Here is an 18,162-nt window from a genome sequence, read left to right on the forward strand (position 1 = left end):
GTCCACCCCAGCCCTGTCCCTCGGTGAGGACAAGTGACACCAGCAGCCTCCGGCAGGGCCCCCACCCACGGGAGGACAACTGGCCAAAGTCAACACTCACACTCGCAGTGAGCTTTGGTTTTTTTTTAAATACATTTATTAACCAATGTTAACACATTAAATGACTCTATATATTGCTAGTCAGAGCAGCTTACAAAATGCCAGAATGCATCATAAACTGGACAGCCACAATGAATAATTACAATGTGCATAGTGGCTAAGCTCAACACTTTAATATAGCTTTATGATTTGCAGAAAAATTAATTTTAAATCATGATTCCTAAAACAATCAATTGTAATTTTACCTAAAACTTATACAAAACCAGGCCACAATCTTTTTTTGTGTTTTTTTTCTTTTTTTTTTTTCTTTAAAACACACAGTTTTCACGCTGTAGTAACTTGGAAATGTGCAACCGTGTCAACAGAGACAAAAAAGCCAAAGTAACACGAATCTTACTTTCATGCAGCTATCAGTTAAATATTACATATTCTGGAATGATTTTACACCAAAAATATTTCCACAATAACTTGCTTTCATAGGGGTGGATCGAAGTTTTGGAACTTGTAAAGTAATCGAACAAGATTGAGTTTTAGTTGTGAAGTGTTTTACAGTCACAACACAGAGGCGACAAAAGTTAATTACACATTTATCAGGCAATAATGTAGCTGTGGTAATACAAGTTACCATCTACTTGCTATTTTTCCCAATCAACTTACCGCTTAATTTCTGCAACATATTGGGCGTTATTTGGCAGTATCTAGTCAATTAACTTAAATCACCACTGTAAGTAAAAAAGATCAGGATTTCAGTGGTAGTTCACAGAAGTCTTAGTTATATTTTCGTCTTGGTAACGACCCTGACAAATTCTAGAGAAAACTTTTTTAAAGGCTTCCCTCCTGATTCTTCAGCTTCCATCGTTCCATCATGTAATTGCTTTCAATAAATATCAAAGATCTAAATAAATATTTACAAATTATTCCTCTAACTTCTCAAAAAATAGCTGGATGATGCATGGGAGTATGACTCAGTCTAAGACCAATCTTTAAAAGAAACTAAAATGTGGAGACACTTCAAAAGAAAAGCTATTTAAGTAAGCTTTACATCTAGTTAAAAAATTGTCTCTGAACATGGATGCAATTCATATATCTATATATAAAACAAACAAAAAGAAAATCATTTTTCAACTATCGATCCATTCCTATTGGTAATGCTTCTTAATCCAGACATTCGGCAAAATACAGACTTTTTACAAATCACGGCATCTTTAATACAAGAAAATTAACATGCATTATTCTTCATTCTGAGTACAGTGATGGAGCTCATTAGTAGGCAATGACCCATTACTACAAACATAACGGCTTCTGTGAAACTTAAGTGCTTTTTCTCCTTTTTGATCAAGTTACAATGGACCAGGTGACACCAGATCAAATGGTTGGATTGGGGAGGCTGAAGGGGGCGCAAAAAAATTCGTATGCCTCGTAATTCCGCACGTGAATAAAGGTAGTCGGGTTCTTTTCATTGTTTTTTTTTTGGCTTTTCTTATTCTTGTTACAAGCACTCATGTCAGGACAAAGATGAAATGTGCAAACTTCAAAATTTAAATATTCATTTTTGTCTAAGATCCAGCTCAGTAAAAGACAACCCCAGTTCCCTGTGATTTCAAACTACAAGATCAAAGCTAGTATTTTGTTATAAAAGTTATATATTGAAAAGAAATAATGAAAATAAAACACAGTTGGGAAATATTTAAGAAAAAATACGCAGGACTAGCACCTGCCGTGTCAACCCTGTTCCCTAAATTCAATCATGTACCCACTGGTAGAACCAATAGATAATGCCTTTAAACAGTAAAATTAAGCTGAACAAAACCAGCTCAACAAGGTTAAGAAATAAATGTTACATCAAGGTAGTATGCTTCGTTTTTCTGAAACAGTTCTATACTCCTTACATTCAGATCTAGTTTTCAAATGTTCCTTCCGTTAAACTTGCATGATTTTTTTTTTAATTTTTAGATCTGCAGCTTTTAAAGATTAAAATCTCTGTAAAACCTAAAAATGTTTTAAAATTTGCTGAAAACGCAACAAATCCTCTAGTTTAAAATTATCTAAAGTAACCTGCTCCCACAGATGTTAAATTCATTTCGCCGACAAAATTTTGGAGGAGCTTTAAACAGAAGCTTGACGTTGCTGTGCAAAATTTCTTTTACGAAAAGTGTTTAAAGGCTGGTGCAAAATGGGAAGCAAATTCGAAACAATTTTGGCTTCTTGGAAACAAAAACCGCTGTGTCTGAGAATAGCAATCATCGGGGTGGTTTGCTAGGGGAAGAACGACTCTCTCATCTTTTCCTGCGGCAGGTACGTTTATGTTCGGCGTGCCAGTGCTCCTGCTGACACTTGATGGAGCAGTAGGACGTGTTCCAGCAGCAGTGGTACATGGCCTCCTCCTCACAGTTGTAGCACTGGGGAGAACAAAGGAGACGAGGTTACCCCCCGGCAGGACCCCTCCTTACCAAGCCTTCTCCCCTCTCCTGGAAGCTCCAGCACACGCTTCTCTTTGATTTATCCTTCTGGCATCCAGAGCCAGGAGGGCATTTTCCACCAAGTAAAGCAGCGATCTTTAGTTAAACCTGCACAACGCAGTGGACTGACATTTTTCAGCCACACGGCGCAGGAACCATCTTTTCCCCTACATTTGTGTAATAGCAGCCTGATCTATGGCTTAAAAGCTACGATAAATCAACAGGCTGTTCTGGCGTGAACAGCTTCTGGACAAGCTTGAAAATGAGTGTTTCTGAGGCTTCTTTCTAAGCCTGACGTGGCCAGAGGGTGCTGGGGAAGATCCTTTTGGGCTAGGAAAATCTCAAAAGTCACAACAATAACATCACCGGAGAAGAGAATAATTCGTTACCAAGTGGTTTTTACAGCCCATTTCGGGCAGGTTTGCGGAACAGCTGCTGTCACTGGGGTTTGCTGACGGCCAGACAGCGCTGCCATCTCGTGACAAGAAAACCACGTGCTACATCAGTGATACTGAGAAGAGCAAGAAAGTGCCTTTTCCTTCAAGTCCTCCAGAAACCAGAGACGGCCTGTTGTACACAGGGTGGCTACAGGGGCTCTTGTCCCTGGTCACGCCTGCCAGGACAACACAAAACCCCTGAAAGAAAGAGATGCTGCCCAGCCTGTGACTCCTGCAGAAACACTTGGCTCTGGGGAGCGCTGCAGCAAAGAGGATTTCCACCCCAGAACACACAGAATGCCTTCAGTTTTCTAGCAGCTGGAAGAGCCACCTGGAAAACAACCCTGTGGCCTCTGTGGAACTAAATAGAAAAGGAAACAACATGCTGGTCAGCACTACAAGTGGTCAACAAGGAGGTACAGCACCCAGATGGGCAATGGGCCCTTGTCCACAGGTGATTTTGTACCCCTTAAAGGAGAGCAGCAAAGGCTTGAACTATCACTCTGACAAAGTCCGGTAAAATAAGGTGGCACCGCTGCTAAAGGAACCACTTCTACTGAGCACCCCTGAAAGCCAGGTTCTAAGGATCTCAGATTTGTCTTTCTGAATTGGGTCTGCTCAAAAATCAGAGAGTATCTTCATTAATCCAGTCTGAAATGCTTATTGCATGATGGGGAACAGAGGGGAGATTTCACACAGCCTGTGCAGGCTGCTATCAACCCTCAGAATAACACACAATTTACTTTTTACGTCCTGTCTAGCTACAGCATTGTTAATAAAACAGAATTACAAAGCAAACAAACCCAGCTGCCTGAAAACAAAACAAAAACACAGCAACCCTACACACTACTAAAAGAGAGATCCAAGAAAGCCAACATTTACATTCGCTAAACAGATAACTATTTATTTACATCAGCAATAAAGTGACTGCCCTAGCTGCACGAGAAGGGAACCTCTCCATTTTCCTTTTAGAACTCAGCTCCAGGGAAGTTTATTTGTAGAAATGTCTTCAAACAAGTGTCCTCCGGAGAGCTGTTTTTCCTGGTTTTTCATGTTGCTGGCTGCCCACAAGCCTGTGGGAACCATTAGGATCATCCTCTGGAAAGGTGCAGGGAACAGCTGTGTCCCTGCGTTAGGTACAGCCTTGGCCTCAGCCCAGAGAACAGCTTCGCATCTGCTTCCCTGGAGACACCACAAAAAGCTACGACAGGACAGGACAAGTGATCTGTGGGTCCTGCGCTTTTCTTTACATATGCTGGCCATAAGTGTGGGATGTAAATCTCCGCTGGAAAAGGAAAACAGTGTCATCTAAGCTGGTCTCAGCACGTGTGGCAGAGAAGGCAGAATGCCAGCTGGCCTCAGGCCTCCTCTTTCCTTTGTATGTTCCTCTTTCTAACCTGCATCAATCACTTGGGGTTTTGTTTCAGGCAGTACGCATCATGGGCAATGCTCATCCACTTTAAAACAACCTATTGCAAGTTAGAATAAATACACATGTAAACTTAATTGAAAGAGATCGAAGTTGAAAATTACCTAGAAAAACGAACTATGCACCAATTTAAATGAGGCTGCTATGCAAACAAAAGAACTGGGAGAAACCAAAAAAGAAACATTGTCATGACCGGCACCCTAGCCTGGATTCTGGAGGCCATCAGACTGCAAAATCTTATGATCATCACCCCTGCCTTTACACTTCTTCCTTTCATTTGCTGTTTACTTGGGGTATCTGTATTATATCCAAATTTTCTGGAGGTATAAAAGTGAAATCAGCTTAAGCCAAAGGGACTGTAGCCAGTTAGAGCAACAGAAAACGTGTTCTTTAGGCTCCCAAGGGCTGGGAGTGCATCTTCTCATGTGCCTGTACAGCACCAGCTGAATGATCCCTTTGTCATGAATGGACTTTTTTTTAGGTATGAGATAAAGACAAATGCAGCGTGAATAACAGCAGCTGTATTCCCAAGCCTAGACATCTGCATTACGCAAAAGCAGAGGTCTCTGCTTCTAATTAAAAAGCAAAGCCACCAAAAGTCATTTAGTATGTGTGTTAATTACACGAGATTTTGGTAAGGAGGTATCATTATAATAGCAGCATAGAAGAGCCGTACTACACACCAGGGACTGTCATTAGCACCACGGAGGGAAAAACCGCTGGGGAGTTGTGTAATTGGCCCATCTCCAGCTGCCCCAGGCTGTGTGTTGGCAGGCGGATCCATCAGCTTCAATGCAAAGGTGTTTTTCAATTCCCTCCCTCTCCTACCACATGCAAACCAGCTGCCTGGATGATGCCTTCATTTAAGGTGGTGACTGACAGATAGGTCTGTGGCCACAGAAATAGGTAAGACTGTCAAATGCTCTTTAGATCTTTAATCATCTTGCTGGGAAAGAGGCTTTATGGACATGATCATAAAATGCAGGGGGATGTGGTACCAGGGCACTCTCTGATTAGGCTAAAGGATATGGTAAAGGCGCTTGGGAGCAGATGAAAGTAAGTCTTGCAACCCTTTTTCACAAATTTTGCCTTCAAAAAACCCAAAAATCAGCTATAGGTAAGAGTACGGACTCACAATCAAGTTACTGGGATTGAGTTACCGCGTACCAGCTGAATGCTGGCAACAGTTCACACGTGCACTCTTAGCTTTTGACAGAAGAAAGCTAATTTGACACAGTTGTACAGCAGGCAAAGGCAATTCCGATTCCCCCTCAAGTGCCACAGGCAGAGCGCGCAGGCGGCCGCCAGCAGCTGGGGACTCATTAGACACAGTAACTTGATCAAGTCCGAGACCTACATAACTGCTCTGGTCTGCAGAGACAGGCAGCCAGGGAGGAATTCTGACTGACACAGACCCATCACTGCAGTGTCGTAACACCCACAGGAAAACCTCTACTAGGAACAGAAATGACGACTCTACAGGAGCTCTGGCATTTGAAGTAATTCTTCTCTTTACAATAAAGCAAACTCGTAACAGTGATAGTCAGCAACCGATTGTCTCGCCTTGGTATTTATTTCACTCTTCTACAGAGCAGAGTTTTCTCTGCAGGGACTGTCGTTTCATCTGTAAGAACTAATGAGGCTGAACATAAACAAACAGCCCATTCCTGCGGCAGACAAACAGGAGCTGGGGACAGGGACAGGGCTGTCCCACGTAGCAGTGGGATGACAGCTGTCCGTCACCCCTCAGCCCACCCTGTGCAAGGCACCCACACGCTTCTCAGCCGCACCTGGCAGCATCAAAGCTCCAAAGAAGGTGAGGAGAAAATCTTGTACCCACCCTCCTCTATGTTACAAATAGCTATTACAATGTGATTTCCTGAACGACGCCTTTCATCTCCTTGCTCTATGAAAATTAGCAAAGAAATAGCAAAGTTTGTACGTGTGCCAGGCTTGCTGTGCCCCAGCCCAACAGCATCCACTCATCCTCTGGGACCTGCCCGCAGTGCACTATTACAGTCTTGCAATGTTTGAGTAGATGCTGCACGGACCTCTGGGAAAACACACTTCTGGCTCAAAAAGAAAACACGAGACACAAACCAAACAAAACCCGGGAAAAGTTTGCAGCATGTAACAGAATGATGTCTGTTTTCACTTTTCTAAAGGGCATACAAATACATCTTTTGTTGGTAGTGCTGTAGATTTGGGTTTAAGGAATGAACAAGGGAGAGGGATATATTTCAGAAAGTCATGTCTTAAATATAAAAGAACATAAAAGAGCTGCAGAAGAAGCCAGGAGAGGAAAAGGCCAAAAGTATATCACTATTAGCAGGGGAATTATATCACATTATTAGCAGGGGAATCCAAACTGATGCAGCCAGATATTGTACCCTCTGGGGCCTTTAGATCAAAGGAGTATGAACATAACGCAAAACATGTCTCATACGGAGAAAAATTGCATTTAGAAAAAAATTGTTTGATACTAACATCTGATCAGACTCAGGAAGACGGTGCTGTTAACACTACATAATTAAGATGTAGTAAAAGAAAGTAATCAGAACTTCCAGTTAGAAATTTGGCAGTTAAGAACATTTGAAAGCAGTTAATATGAAGGAGAAAATGTTAAAGCTGAAAGCCCAGAGAAGGAGTGGTGCAGTTAAAAGTAAGAAAGAAACCACCTTCAGTTGGCGGGCAGTATGAATTATACATGGTCCACTTATTGCCTTGTAATAGATTTTTGACACTTACCCACTGCTTCTTCTTGGTCTGGGAAATCAGTTGCTTGTGCTGGCCTGCTAGCTTCTTGATTTCTTCTAAAAATTCTTCTTTGCACTTCTCCTTTACCTGCTTGCATTTTCTGTCCATCTCTCCTTGTGCGTTGGCCACAGCTTTATTTACAGCCTGCCTTTTCTCTTCTTCCATCTCTGTACGCAGCTGCAATAAGAAAGTCAGCAAAACAAGTCAGTGGACAGCTATTGCAATAAAAGTATCTTCGTTAAACCTCTACTCTTTAAATCTCTATTACTGATGGGGCCAGAGGTCCCATAATTAGAGGTTTCTGTTTAGAAAACAAAAAGTTATCTCCTTTAGAGTTATAACAAAACTTTCATCCCATAAGAAACAATCAAAATAAAAATGTCACAGTATTTCTATTCTATCTCTACAAAAACAGCTAAATAGGTTCCACGTATATTTTGTCAATGATCAGTGTACAAATTTGTCAATTCTTCTCCAAATCTACAACTGCATATAAATCTACAGCAAGGGCACAATGGAAAATACAAAATAGAATATCCTTGAGTGCAGTAAGAGGTACCTTTTAGTATTCATTGTCGGTGGGATTCCTTTGCCCTGGCTCAGTTATCTAAAAGTTTGGTGTCTTAATCCTACAGGATTAACACTTAAACTCCCTGGGTTCATTCTGTAGTCCATCCAGAAGGAAATTCACCTTCTCTTAAGAAAGATATTTCAGAGGGGTCAGACAAATCATCCTCTAAATTGTCCTGCTCTCTCCAGCCAGAGGTGACCAGCTCAGGCTTAGATACTGAATTTTAAACAGGTTATCATTAGATAAGAAAATTTAAACAAATTTCAGCAAATGTATTGAATGTTTGGGTCAGGAGACTGACAAAAGAAGAATTATTTATGAATAGCATTTAAACAATGCCATTGATTACAACCACACCTGACAATGGAGACAAAGGCTTTGGAATGAGATACTAATGAATGAACAGTTCGTTTCATTTTTGGATCACAAACTGGTTTCACTGGATAAGAACCAAAAAAGCATGAGTTTTCTGTTTAAACTAACGTCTGCCGGTAAAGAAATGGTCTAAAAAGCAATAACGGAGACTATTTTTCCGTGCTTTCTTTGAAAAAGTTTTTAATTCATTTTCTTAAGGGCAAATGTTACAAAAGAATGTGAAAAAAATCTACATTTCTCAAAGCAGAGTGTAGGTGGGGTTCAACAAGCATTACCTTTTCCACTGCCTCTCGCACAACTCTCTCAGTTTCTCTTTTGTGATCGGCTTTCATCCTGTCCTTGAAATCATTAAAGATTTTGGTGTATTTGTCATGGCACATGTTCTGACATACTCCATCATTACTGGTCTGGGTGCTCCGATGCAGCATTTTTGGAGAAGAGGCACTTAACTTCTTGGTCTGAGTTGAGACTGAGACTTTTTCAATGGGCTGAGGCATTGTGGGAATTTCCTGGCTTGAACTTACTGCTTCAGTTTCAGGTTCTGGCTCCTACCGAGAAAGAAAAAACTTGTGAATCCAGATATTGAAACAGAACAAGTTAACTTCCAGCTTCCCCTGGGGAAAAAAACGCTATATGACTAATGCCAGCACAATTAATGTGAACAGTGTCTGGTGATGACTTTTAGCACAAATGGGACACGGGATCCCAGAGGAAAAGCAGCATGACAGCCGTAGGCAATTTGGCTGGGCTTTTCTGACGTCAGGAGCCCTGCAGGCAGAAGCTCACATCAGTGCGCCACACTCACCGGCCTCGCTTCCCAAAAAGTACCACCAACACCAGAGACTCTGCTGAATCACTGCAGATCCCTTGGGGTTACTAAAGGGTTGCTATATATGTTTCTCCCTACTGTTTTCCCTGAAGGGACTGTAGCTGCCCAACCAAAGTACCTGAATTATTTTGGCAAACTGGGCCTACTCAGGCCCAACAGGCTCCACTGGAGCCTCTTGTATTCCACTGGTTTTATAGACCTGCTGCAAAGATTGATTAGTACTTCAAAGGTGCTTTGAAGATGAAAGGCTAACGAGCATCTAAGTCTTTCTTCCAATAATACTGAACTGACTTGGATGGCCACAGAAGCTTTCTGTAATTACACAATTATCAAGAAAGAAATCATAGTTACTGGAGTGTACTGCACTGAATTTAGCAGCCTGTGTTATTACACTGTAACACCAATTGTTCCTGCTCTTTACAACAGATAGAAATAGCATCCTTGCAAACTCTTACTGGTATTTGAAGTGTCTGAAGACGCAGATGAACATCATTTTTTTAACTTAGCTTTTTTTTAAAGGTCATTTAACAGTGTATAGACAAACATACAGTCCTTGCAATACCAGACTTGCTGAGGACTGGACTCTGCGCTTGCCTGCGTGACAGGGCACTGCTCACACCAATCAAAAGGCTGACTCTGTATTCCCTTTTGCAACCAATTACTCTCTAATAGGTCACTGCGATTGACTTCTGGCTCACTGATCATATAAGAGCAGAGCTAAGAAGGCAAATGTTAAGACATAAATATATGAAGCAAATTACAGCGTTTGCTTGACAGAAAACACAACAAAAATGATGTGACATCCTAAACTGTAGCCTTGCTATCTTGCACTCAAATGTAGTTTGTGCTCCAGGGAGCACAAAGTGTGTGTCACTCATTGCCCCCATCACTGCAGGAGCCCACAGAGCTGGTCCAGGTACAACAGGGAGGCAGGTGCCCAGAGATTAGGAGTGGCAATGTTTGTATTTCAGGCACCAGGGTCATCCCATATAACTCCACTGCTAAAATACCTGAACCCTCCCCTGTAACTGAGTCCTGAGTCCTCTTCCGAGGATTGTGCATATGTGCAGCTTTTCCTCAGTGTTCAATACGCAGCTGAAACAAGGCCAGGAAAAAGTACTCAAAAGTGAGGAAAGATAAGCTTCATGGCTGCCTCAGCAACTGCCCCCTTGTGTACAAGCACAATAATACAATCGCTCAGTTACATGAGCGCAGGTTTGCTTCCCCCACGTCATTCAGTGTGCAAGGTGGATAAACAAAGAAGGAAACTCCACACACAAAGGTGAAAATGACATTTTATAAACTTAATATTCTCAGTCGTGCAAAATACTTTACAATTTCTGCTGTTTATAGCTTTACTAACTAGCCTGAATTTGTCATTAAAAAAAATGTCGTAAGCTGTCAATTTATTCATGACACAGAACATTACCACAATAGCCCACTGGCATGCATTTACCAGGTGTGATTACGCTTGTCAGCAAGGAGGACCAAGCTATGGCACTGTCATTTGCAATATTAATACTGTAAAATCAGTAAAAGGTGACAGAAACTCAAGTCAATTACAATTTCAGTCTTTTTGTACTTTGCTGTCCCTACAAACATGGTAACTGAGGTTACTTACTTCTTTCTTGAGTTCCATACTCTGGTTACGTCGTCCTTTCTTTGCTCTTGGTTCCTGAGTAACCTTCAGCTGTGAACATTAAGAAAAGCATATTGAATCATTCAAAAAAACAGTTCATAAAAGTAGCATTCATTGCAACACGACTGATGTACCTTTTATTTTAAATTATTTTCAGTTATTTAATTTAGCAAACAGAAAGTTGAATACTGTTCCAACATTCAATATGTATTTGTTAAAATACCCTTAACCATTATTTTCTTCATTTCACATACAAGTTCAAACACCCGTTTTCATGAAATTTCTGCTATCAGTGACCCATAATTAGGCATACTTGTTGGAAGTCACAAAAAAAGCAATAATTATAAAGAGAATGTATATATGTAAAGGTAGCAAGATCATCCAGACTTACTATAAGTGATTATAACTGTGTGCTCGAAGGGGTATGAAACTTTGTGCTTTAGAATAAAAGTCAATCTCCCGCACTAGAAACAAGGGTGAGATCTAAGTGGATGGTATATTATCTTACAGTGGCTTACAGCAAAATTCTTACTCCTGCCTTTTAAGCATCCAGTACTAGCTGGCATGGCAGGATACTGCAGATTAGTGCAGAGCATCGGGTTCGATGGCCACTCTTAAGTTCCTGTATCAGTGAAACAGGTATAAGCATTAACCAGGAGAAGGATGAACAGCTGGGGTGGAATAGAAAACATGCAAATGGACACTTTAAACCCTATGACTGACACTTCTGAAAAACTGGGAAAATGCCTCTGCTGTCTTTCATAAATACTATTTGTGACCGTTTTCCTGTTTCATCATCCACTGTTGCATGACTGGCTACACAACATTAAAGAAGAGGAGACTGAGGGGTGACCTCATTAATGTTTACAGATATATAAAGGGTGAGTGTCACGAGGATGGAGCCAGGTTCTTCTCGGTGACAACCAATGGTAGATTACAAGGGGTAATGGGTTCAAATCGAAACACAAGAGGTTCCACTTAAATTTGAGAAGAAACTACTTCTCAGTGAGGGTGACAGAGCCTGGAACAGGCTGCCCAGGGGGGCTGTGGAGTCTCCTTCTCTGGAGACATTAAAGATCTGCCTGGACCTGCCTGTGTAACCTCATCTGGGTGTTCCTGCTCCAGCAGGGGGACTGGACTGGATGAGCTTTTGAGGTCCCTTCCAATCCCTGACATTCTGTGACTCTGTGAAATAAAGGTGTCACAAGTAGTTAGCTAAGCAAACCAGGCTAAAAAAGTCTAAAATCACTTTAATAAGGGACAACACCTTAAAGCAACATCCAGTTTTAAAAGCTTTAAGTTTTTATCTACAAATTGGATGACAAAGCTGTTTGACATAAAGTGCAAAGGGCCAAAACACACTGATTTTTTAAAACACAGACTGAGAAAGAGGACGGTGGTTTTTAATGAGGAAAAAATACGTTGCCGGAGAAAAGGCTGCCAAAAATACAGAGAAATATCCTGCAAGCTATGAAAATCTTATTGTCAAGTCAGTAATAGTGAATACGTAACACCCTCTTGGACAATGAATGACTAGCAAGGTTCAGCTGTGATAAGGGAATTTCCATACGGCAATGCAAAGTTTTTTGTCTTGGCCCTTTGTGCTTTTCACCTTTGTTAAAGCGGTATAATTTTTCTTGTTTTGCAGAATTATTTTTAATGACTTGAATCAGTTGCTGGTCATATGGTTTGCACCTAACTTTAGTTGGACTTGCTGAAAATGTCCTGGTTGGTGTTACTCAGGGATCTGTAACGCAGAATATAGTCCAAAGTGAACATAGTCCGGCTGTGAAAAGGCTGAGCAGCCCCAGGGCTGTCCCTTGAGGGGAGTCCAAGGAGGCAGTGCTGCAGTCTATCTGATATCCATGACATTTAACTTGAACATTCCTGTTTAACTTTAGAAATCTTGCTGTGTCTCATCAAGGTGCTGCAGGTGACAAACATTTGAAAACTTCCCAGAGGTCACCCAAGAAATGGAGAGAAGAGGAAAACTCTCTATATTCTTGCTATTCCTGAACCACAAAACATAGGGAAATTGAGCCTTTCAGCCCTCTTCTTGTCACCACAAAACCACAGGCAGAGCAAAAGGCTAATTTAGTAGTACATTAATAAAAATACGGCATCTTTGTACCCTTTAATAAAATGCCGTGACTGCTAACATTGCAGCAGCACTCACCTGCTCATTGCTGGTGGACGAGATACTTGACTCTGCCTCCTCTTCTCCTTTATCCTCATTCTTTGATTTCCAGAATCTTCCCTCACGAAGAAAACGCTGGTGCAGTTCCAGCTCGTCACAGGCCTTCTTCCAGCCCATACTGCGCTTCACGTGCAGCCGATGGACGTTAACGGTGATGTCTTGAATGTTTTCAGAGGGGATCCAGGCCCTTTTGAATACATAGCACAGGCAGGTTCAGAAGCTTTAAATACAGATGAAGCATCTTGACCTGAAAATCTGACTTCCAAAAGCAGTTTTCACAGTGGCTGATGGCTGACAATTCCTTTTTACTCAGAATTTTTGTATATTCAATATATTTGAGGGAAAAAAAAATGGACTGCATACCATTAGACATTTGCATTATTAGAAGCGCTCGTTAGCTGTGGGTGCTATGGCTCTTTCATTTTTGGTGAGCCACAAACCTCCCCCAGCACCAAGAGCAGCCACATCTCCTACCCGCTCTCTTGCTAAATGCCCTGAACCAGACACAGAACCATCTTTATTGAAGGTTCATATGCTAATCTGATCTAGCCCTTGACCTCTTTGCTAAAACTGTCCAGGAATGTGCCATAACATCACCTTGAATAGAACCATTTTTTAGTTTGGACCCCTGTCTACCAGGACTGAACTCATGCGGGGACTGTCACTCTCTTTTGGACTGAATTCATGGCAGCGACTTGGTTGCAAAGGTACTTTGTCCTCTTAAATATTTTCAGAGAGTAGTCATAGAGCTAGATGGGCAGCTCCTGACATTTTGAAAGGTTACACCAAGGAGCCTTGGACACTAAAGAGAGTCAACTGCCACACACATCTACACAACGGAGTAAATACTGTAACAAATTAAATGTCTGCAGCCAGATTCTCAATTCTCGCAATACAAATTTCCTTACAGTGAAGTCAAGGAAACAGTGCTAATGTACACCAACCAGAAATCTGGCCGTTCGTCCAAGTCCAGCACAGTAACTAAGCAATGGCACTCTCCTATGTATTTTGCCTATTCTATCAGCACACATTTATGAAGTTACAAGCACCTCATCCCACAAGTGTCACGTTACTTTATTAAATAGTTTGAAGCTGAATGTAATGCCAAAACTACTAATGAGATAAGCTGCATTTGCAAACAGACTCAAGGTAAATAATTCTGTGATTGGGACACAAATAAAGATCCTTTACCCATTGTATGGCTATTAGAAAATCTTGGTAGACTATATAACAAATGGAAACATGTTATACGCTGTGCAAGTTATACTGAAAGTAATTTAAGTAAACGGCCTCACAAGTCACCGTTCCTGAATTGTCTAGGCCCAAAATACAAAATACACCACGATCTCAACACCCATGAATTACTTTGCAAACGTCTCCTCTCCTCACATTATAGGTATATAAATCAAACAGAAAGAAAAAACAAAAATCAGTTCAAGCACAGTGGTAACACTACTATAATCCTCCCCAACTGCTGAACAAACAACTGGAGATGGAAGTAAAAGCTGATCTCTAAGAGTGACGTTTCCAATGTAGAGTCATTCTCCAAAATTGCAAACTGGCTCACAGCAGGAGCTCTGTCAATGTTCTAGCAGTGAGACACAAACGTTTGTGATGTACATTATGTTACTAAAACACAGAATTACAACCTGCCTGCTCAGAAGAGAAAATACTGCTGATTGTACAAGTACATTTCTGTTCAATTTCCACCTTGGCCTGGATTAGCAGCTTGCTACTGATTTGAAGTAACAGCTGAAGTTCACTTGCTTTCTTTAATTAAAATGGCATTAAGTAACATCCCTATGGCAACTGTGGAAAGAGAATCCGGCAACTTCAGTTTTTTTCAACTGAGCTTTAAATTTTCTGGAACAATTATGGCAAAGTACTCCGTCCTTCTAACGCTGGCAACTAGCTGAGCCAGGATTTACAACATGATAGACGAGAGAATTTCTTCTAAGTATTGTTTGTAAAAAGCAGCCCACAGAATTAATAAATTACCTTTGGTGGTGATGGCCAAAAAAGCGAACATCAACTTGATTGTCCTCTTTCTGCATGACTTTGGCTGGCCAAAACCCAAAGCCTTTCATTTTGGCCCAAACCAGCTCATGATTAGGTATCTGGAAAAAATGTTGTATTTATTATTGGGTATGAAGTGCTGACTTTCCCACAAATATTTTGCTGTAATACTGTGCTAGTAACTTAAGAATATGGTTGCTATTTATGCCTAGTGCTATTTTCATTTTAGTTTCTTATGATACGTATTTCCCTGTTAGATGTATTGCTTGGATCAAAGAAAAAAAATACGAAGTCTGAAAGGGGTGTAACTGTCTATTGAAAACAGAGATCTTAAGCAGCTGGAAAATTAAACTTGTCTTTTTAGCTTCATCCACGAGCAAAGTTTTATTTCTGTAAGTTCCCTATTTTCCTGTGAGACTGTTGTAACTGGCTGATAACCAAGTTTTATAACCTATATTGTTACAGCTTTGAACTTCAATCAAAATTTCACTTGTGTAAAGTATCTAGGCTTACAGACTCCTAAACATGCATTTGAAACAAGTCTACTGAAATGGAATATTCAATATATTAATGACACTGAAACTTTCAGACAGAAAAGCAAACAAATAAAAATCTGTGTCAGCAACATACACAAGGATAGCAGAACCAATTGTCAGGTCGCGCATTCGACAAATAGAAACAGTTCTTGCAAAGCTGCAGTTCATCCAGCTGAAAAACAAACAAAAAAGGTAAATAAGCCAAAAAAATCCTATTTATCTGACTTCAGTAGTATCCCGCTCTCTTAGGCACTTAAATTTTTCAGCCCTGCTTGCTATTTTGGTGGAGTTACTACTGTTTGTGCAAACTAGAGGTGTGAAGCTGAGGTGAGATGAGAGTGGAGGAAAGACAACCTGCAGAAACGTTATTCATGTTTTAGAAAAACAAGGCAGAGGGAGGAGACTAATTCAACTCTTAATGATTTATTATAGCTAAAATGCAAAGAACAGTTCTTTAAATCCATCGAATATTTAAAGTACATTCCGAAAGAAGTAATTCAATTGTACAAGTGGAAAAAGTGTGACAGCTTCTCTTGCTTTAGTTCTTGGTGTCCTCTGAATGCCGGGAAATGTTTCAATGCAAATTGCATTATTTGGTAGGAATCTCACCTTTAGTTTAATTAATATGAGCAAGTACCATTATTTCTAGTCCAATTATGTATCACTAGATTATTTTCAAAACTAAAATTTGAGTATTGGTATTCTCCAAATGACAGTCTATTTGCAGAAAACAAAAAATGAAATCTGAATCAGCTGTTAGAAAGTTTGGGGAAAATCTATAACAAACTTCACACCCTTTTTGTTTTCATAATAGGAAGAATTAGATTCAGTCTTAGATTCTGAAATGGCAATCAAGTATCTTGTCTACATCTTGGTTCCTTGGTACTACTTACTTCATGACATGTGTCTTTGTAAAGCATCCTCGCTATATCGGCTTGTTCACTGTCCGCTATGAATTAAAAATAAATGGTATGAACAATCACAGTATAATCACAGTGCTCACAAAGATTTGCAGCTGTCATTGCTATGACTTTCATGCTATAATTGTCTTGCTTAAGAATACAAAACATAATTTAGTCACTTGGATAACCCTTCCATTTAAAATCTTCGAACAATCAGTTCTATATTTGTTTTCTCTTTTGTATCTATATGCAAAAATACTGTTGGGAGCTTTTAAACTGAACAATGCAAGTACCGTATCTGGGGAGTAGCAGCAGGGAGACAGAGTTGCTCTTAATATGGATCGTGTTTCTTTCTCTGCTGGTGCCTTAACGACACACTGCAATTGTCCTAAAACACGGCTCTCTGCTATCACCACTTGACAGGAACACAGGTACAATCACGTAAGTATTTCTGCTCAGAGTAATGCTTCACAGACCATTTATCACTATGTGTTTGCCTTTACACCTCTGTATTTCTCTATTAGCACATTCACATCTTTCCCTACCAAAACCAGTGTGAATCTTCTGATGCTGCAAATAGACTGGTCCCAGTCTCCTCCCAGTCTCCCTGATGTGAACCATGTCTGCGGGGAGCACCACGTCCTTCCTCAGAGGATGGCTCTGCAGGACGTCTCTGCAGCACCTGGCTATGGCTTCCGGACATGGTGGTGGTGTTTTTCCACTTCCAATCAGACTGTCCCGCCATATCAAACACTCACTTTTGACTTCCCCAGTGGCTGGCAGCTTGTCTGATGTCTGTACCTCCACACACTGTACCACCAGGACACTCCTACTGTGGATGTAGCTGGATTTGCTGTCACAATATGGCTGATATAGCCCACGAGTGAAAAATATGTGTCTATAATACATATTTCTGCTGACAAAGCACATCAGAGATCAGACCTCTTTCCACCCTAGAACACCACATGTATGCCGGCAGAAATCTGCAGTATATCTGACTTATGACTTAGGGTGCAGAAAAAACAGGATAGCAAAGGTACCAATTCCCACTAACAAGTTCAGTCAGAGAATATGAAAATAGTTACGTAGTAGGTGGTCCAGAAAAGACCCTGCAAAGTCCTCTCGCGGCTTACTTTGATTTTTAAGGGCTCTCAAATGACCTCATCCACATTTAAGATTATCTAATAGCAGATTCAATCCTGAAGCAGTGAGTCTCCTATAGATAAAGATAAATCAAATAAAGCAAGCAGTAAATGCAATACGTTACCTCCATAGAAAATCACTGTGTTGTGTAGGAGCAGCTGAGCATCTGCTTTGAACTCCTCGTAACTCCTGTACTTTCCTTCATTTACTTTCTACACAAAAGAAAACACAGGACTGTGAAAAAACTGCTAAAAGTGCTGTAGCTGTTCTATGCGGAGCAGCTGCCACAGAAATGTGCATTATGCAACACAGACCAACGCTGCCTTTCCTGCATACAGAAGGAATACTTACAACTCTGACACGGTTTGTTAGTACCTGAACACTGGCTGCATTGGTCGCTTTATGCAATGCCCAGAAGTAAAGCAGGTGCTTTAATACTCGACTAAGTTTGAAAAGAAGAATCTATTGGTTATAACACCGTAAATCTGGGGTAGCTGCATCATAAGGTGTGGCCCAGAACACTAGTTGAAATTAAAATGCACTCCCTGGGGTGAAAATTTTGTACCTTAAAATACCAGCTAGTTCCAAATGAATGTTGACTGCCTTTACACTTCCAGGATCTTCACTTGACAGTGCGTGTTTCCTGATGAAGGCTGATTGTCTTAAGTCTTTGAAACTCCTAACAAATGCCTACATGGAGCCACGCAGCTCATTTATTAATACCTACTATGGTCTTTTGTCTGATAAAGAATGTGGCATTTTCAGCTGAGCTC

The 18,162-nt window shown here is 40.8% G+C and overlaps 1 protein-coding gene across 3 annotated transcripts in view; it reads right to left on the minus strand.

The window, feature by feature from the left end:
- Window positions 1-146: 146 nt before the first annotated feature.
- The window catches only part of ZMYND11 (zinc finger MYND-type containing 11), a 107,718-nt gene continuing 89,702 nt past the window's right edge, over window positions 147-18,162 (minus strand). For all 3 annotated transcript variants that reach the window (XM_080339081.1, XM_080339080.1, XM_080339079.1), the window contains 9 exons: window positions 17,514-17,601; window positions 16,238-16,293; window positions 15,439-15,516; window positions 14,791-14,909; window positions 12,772-12,979; window positions 10,578-10,646; window positions 8,403-8,675; window positions 7,173-7,358; window positions 147-2,498 (listed from right to left, as the gene is read on the minus strand). In XM_080339081.1, coding sequence (XP_080195207.1) covers window positions 2,376-2,498; window positions 7,173-7,358; window positions 8,403-8,675; window positions 10,578-10,646; window positions 12,772-12,979; window positions 14,791-14,909; window positions 15,439-15,516; window positions 16,238-16,293; window positions 17,514-17,601 — 1,200 coding nt within the window. In that variant the 3' untranslated portion in view covers window positions 147-2,375. The remainder of the gene's footprint in view (window positions 2,499-7,172; window positions 7,359-8,402; window positions 8,676-10,577; window positions 10,647-12,771; window positions 12,980-14,790; window positions 14,910-15,438; window positions 15,517-16,237; window positions 16,294-17,513; window positions 17,602-18,162) is intronic.

Source organism: Nesoenas mayeri (genome assembly GCF_963082525.1).
Source record: "Nesoenas mayeri genome assembly, chromosome: 2".
Lineage (NCBI taxonomy): Eukaryota > Metazoa > Chordata > Aves > Columbiformes > Columbidae > Nesoenas > Nesoenas mayeri.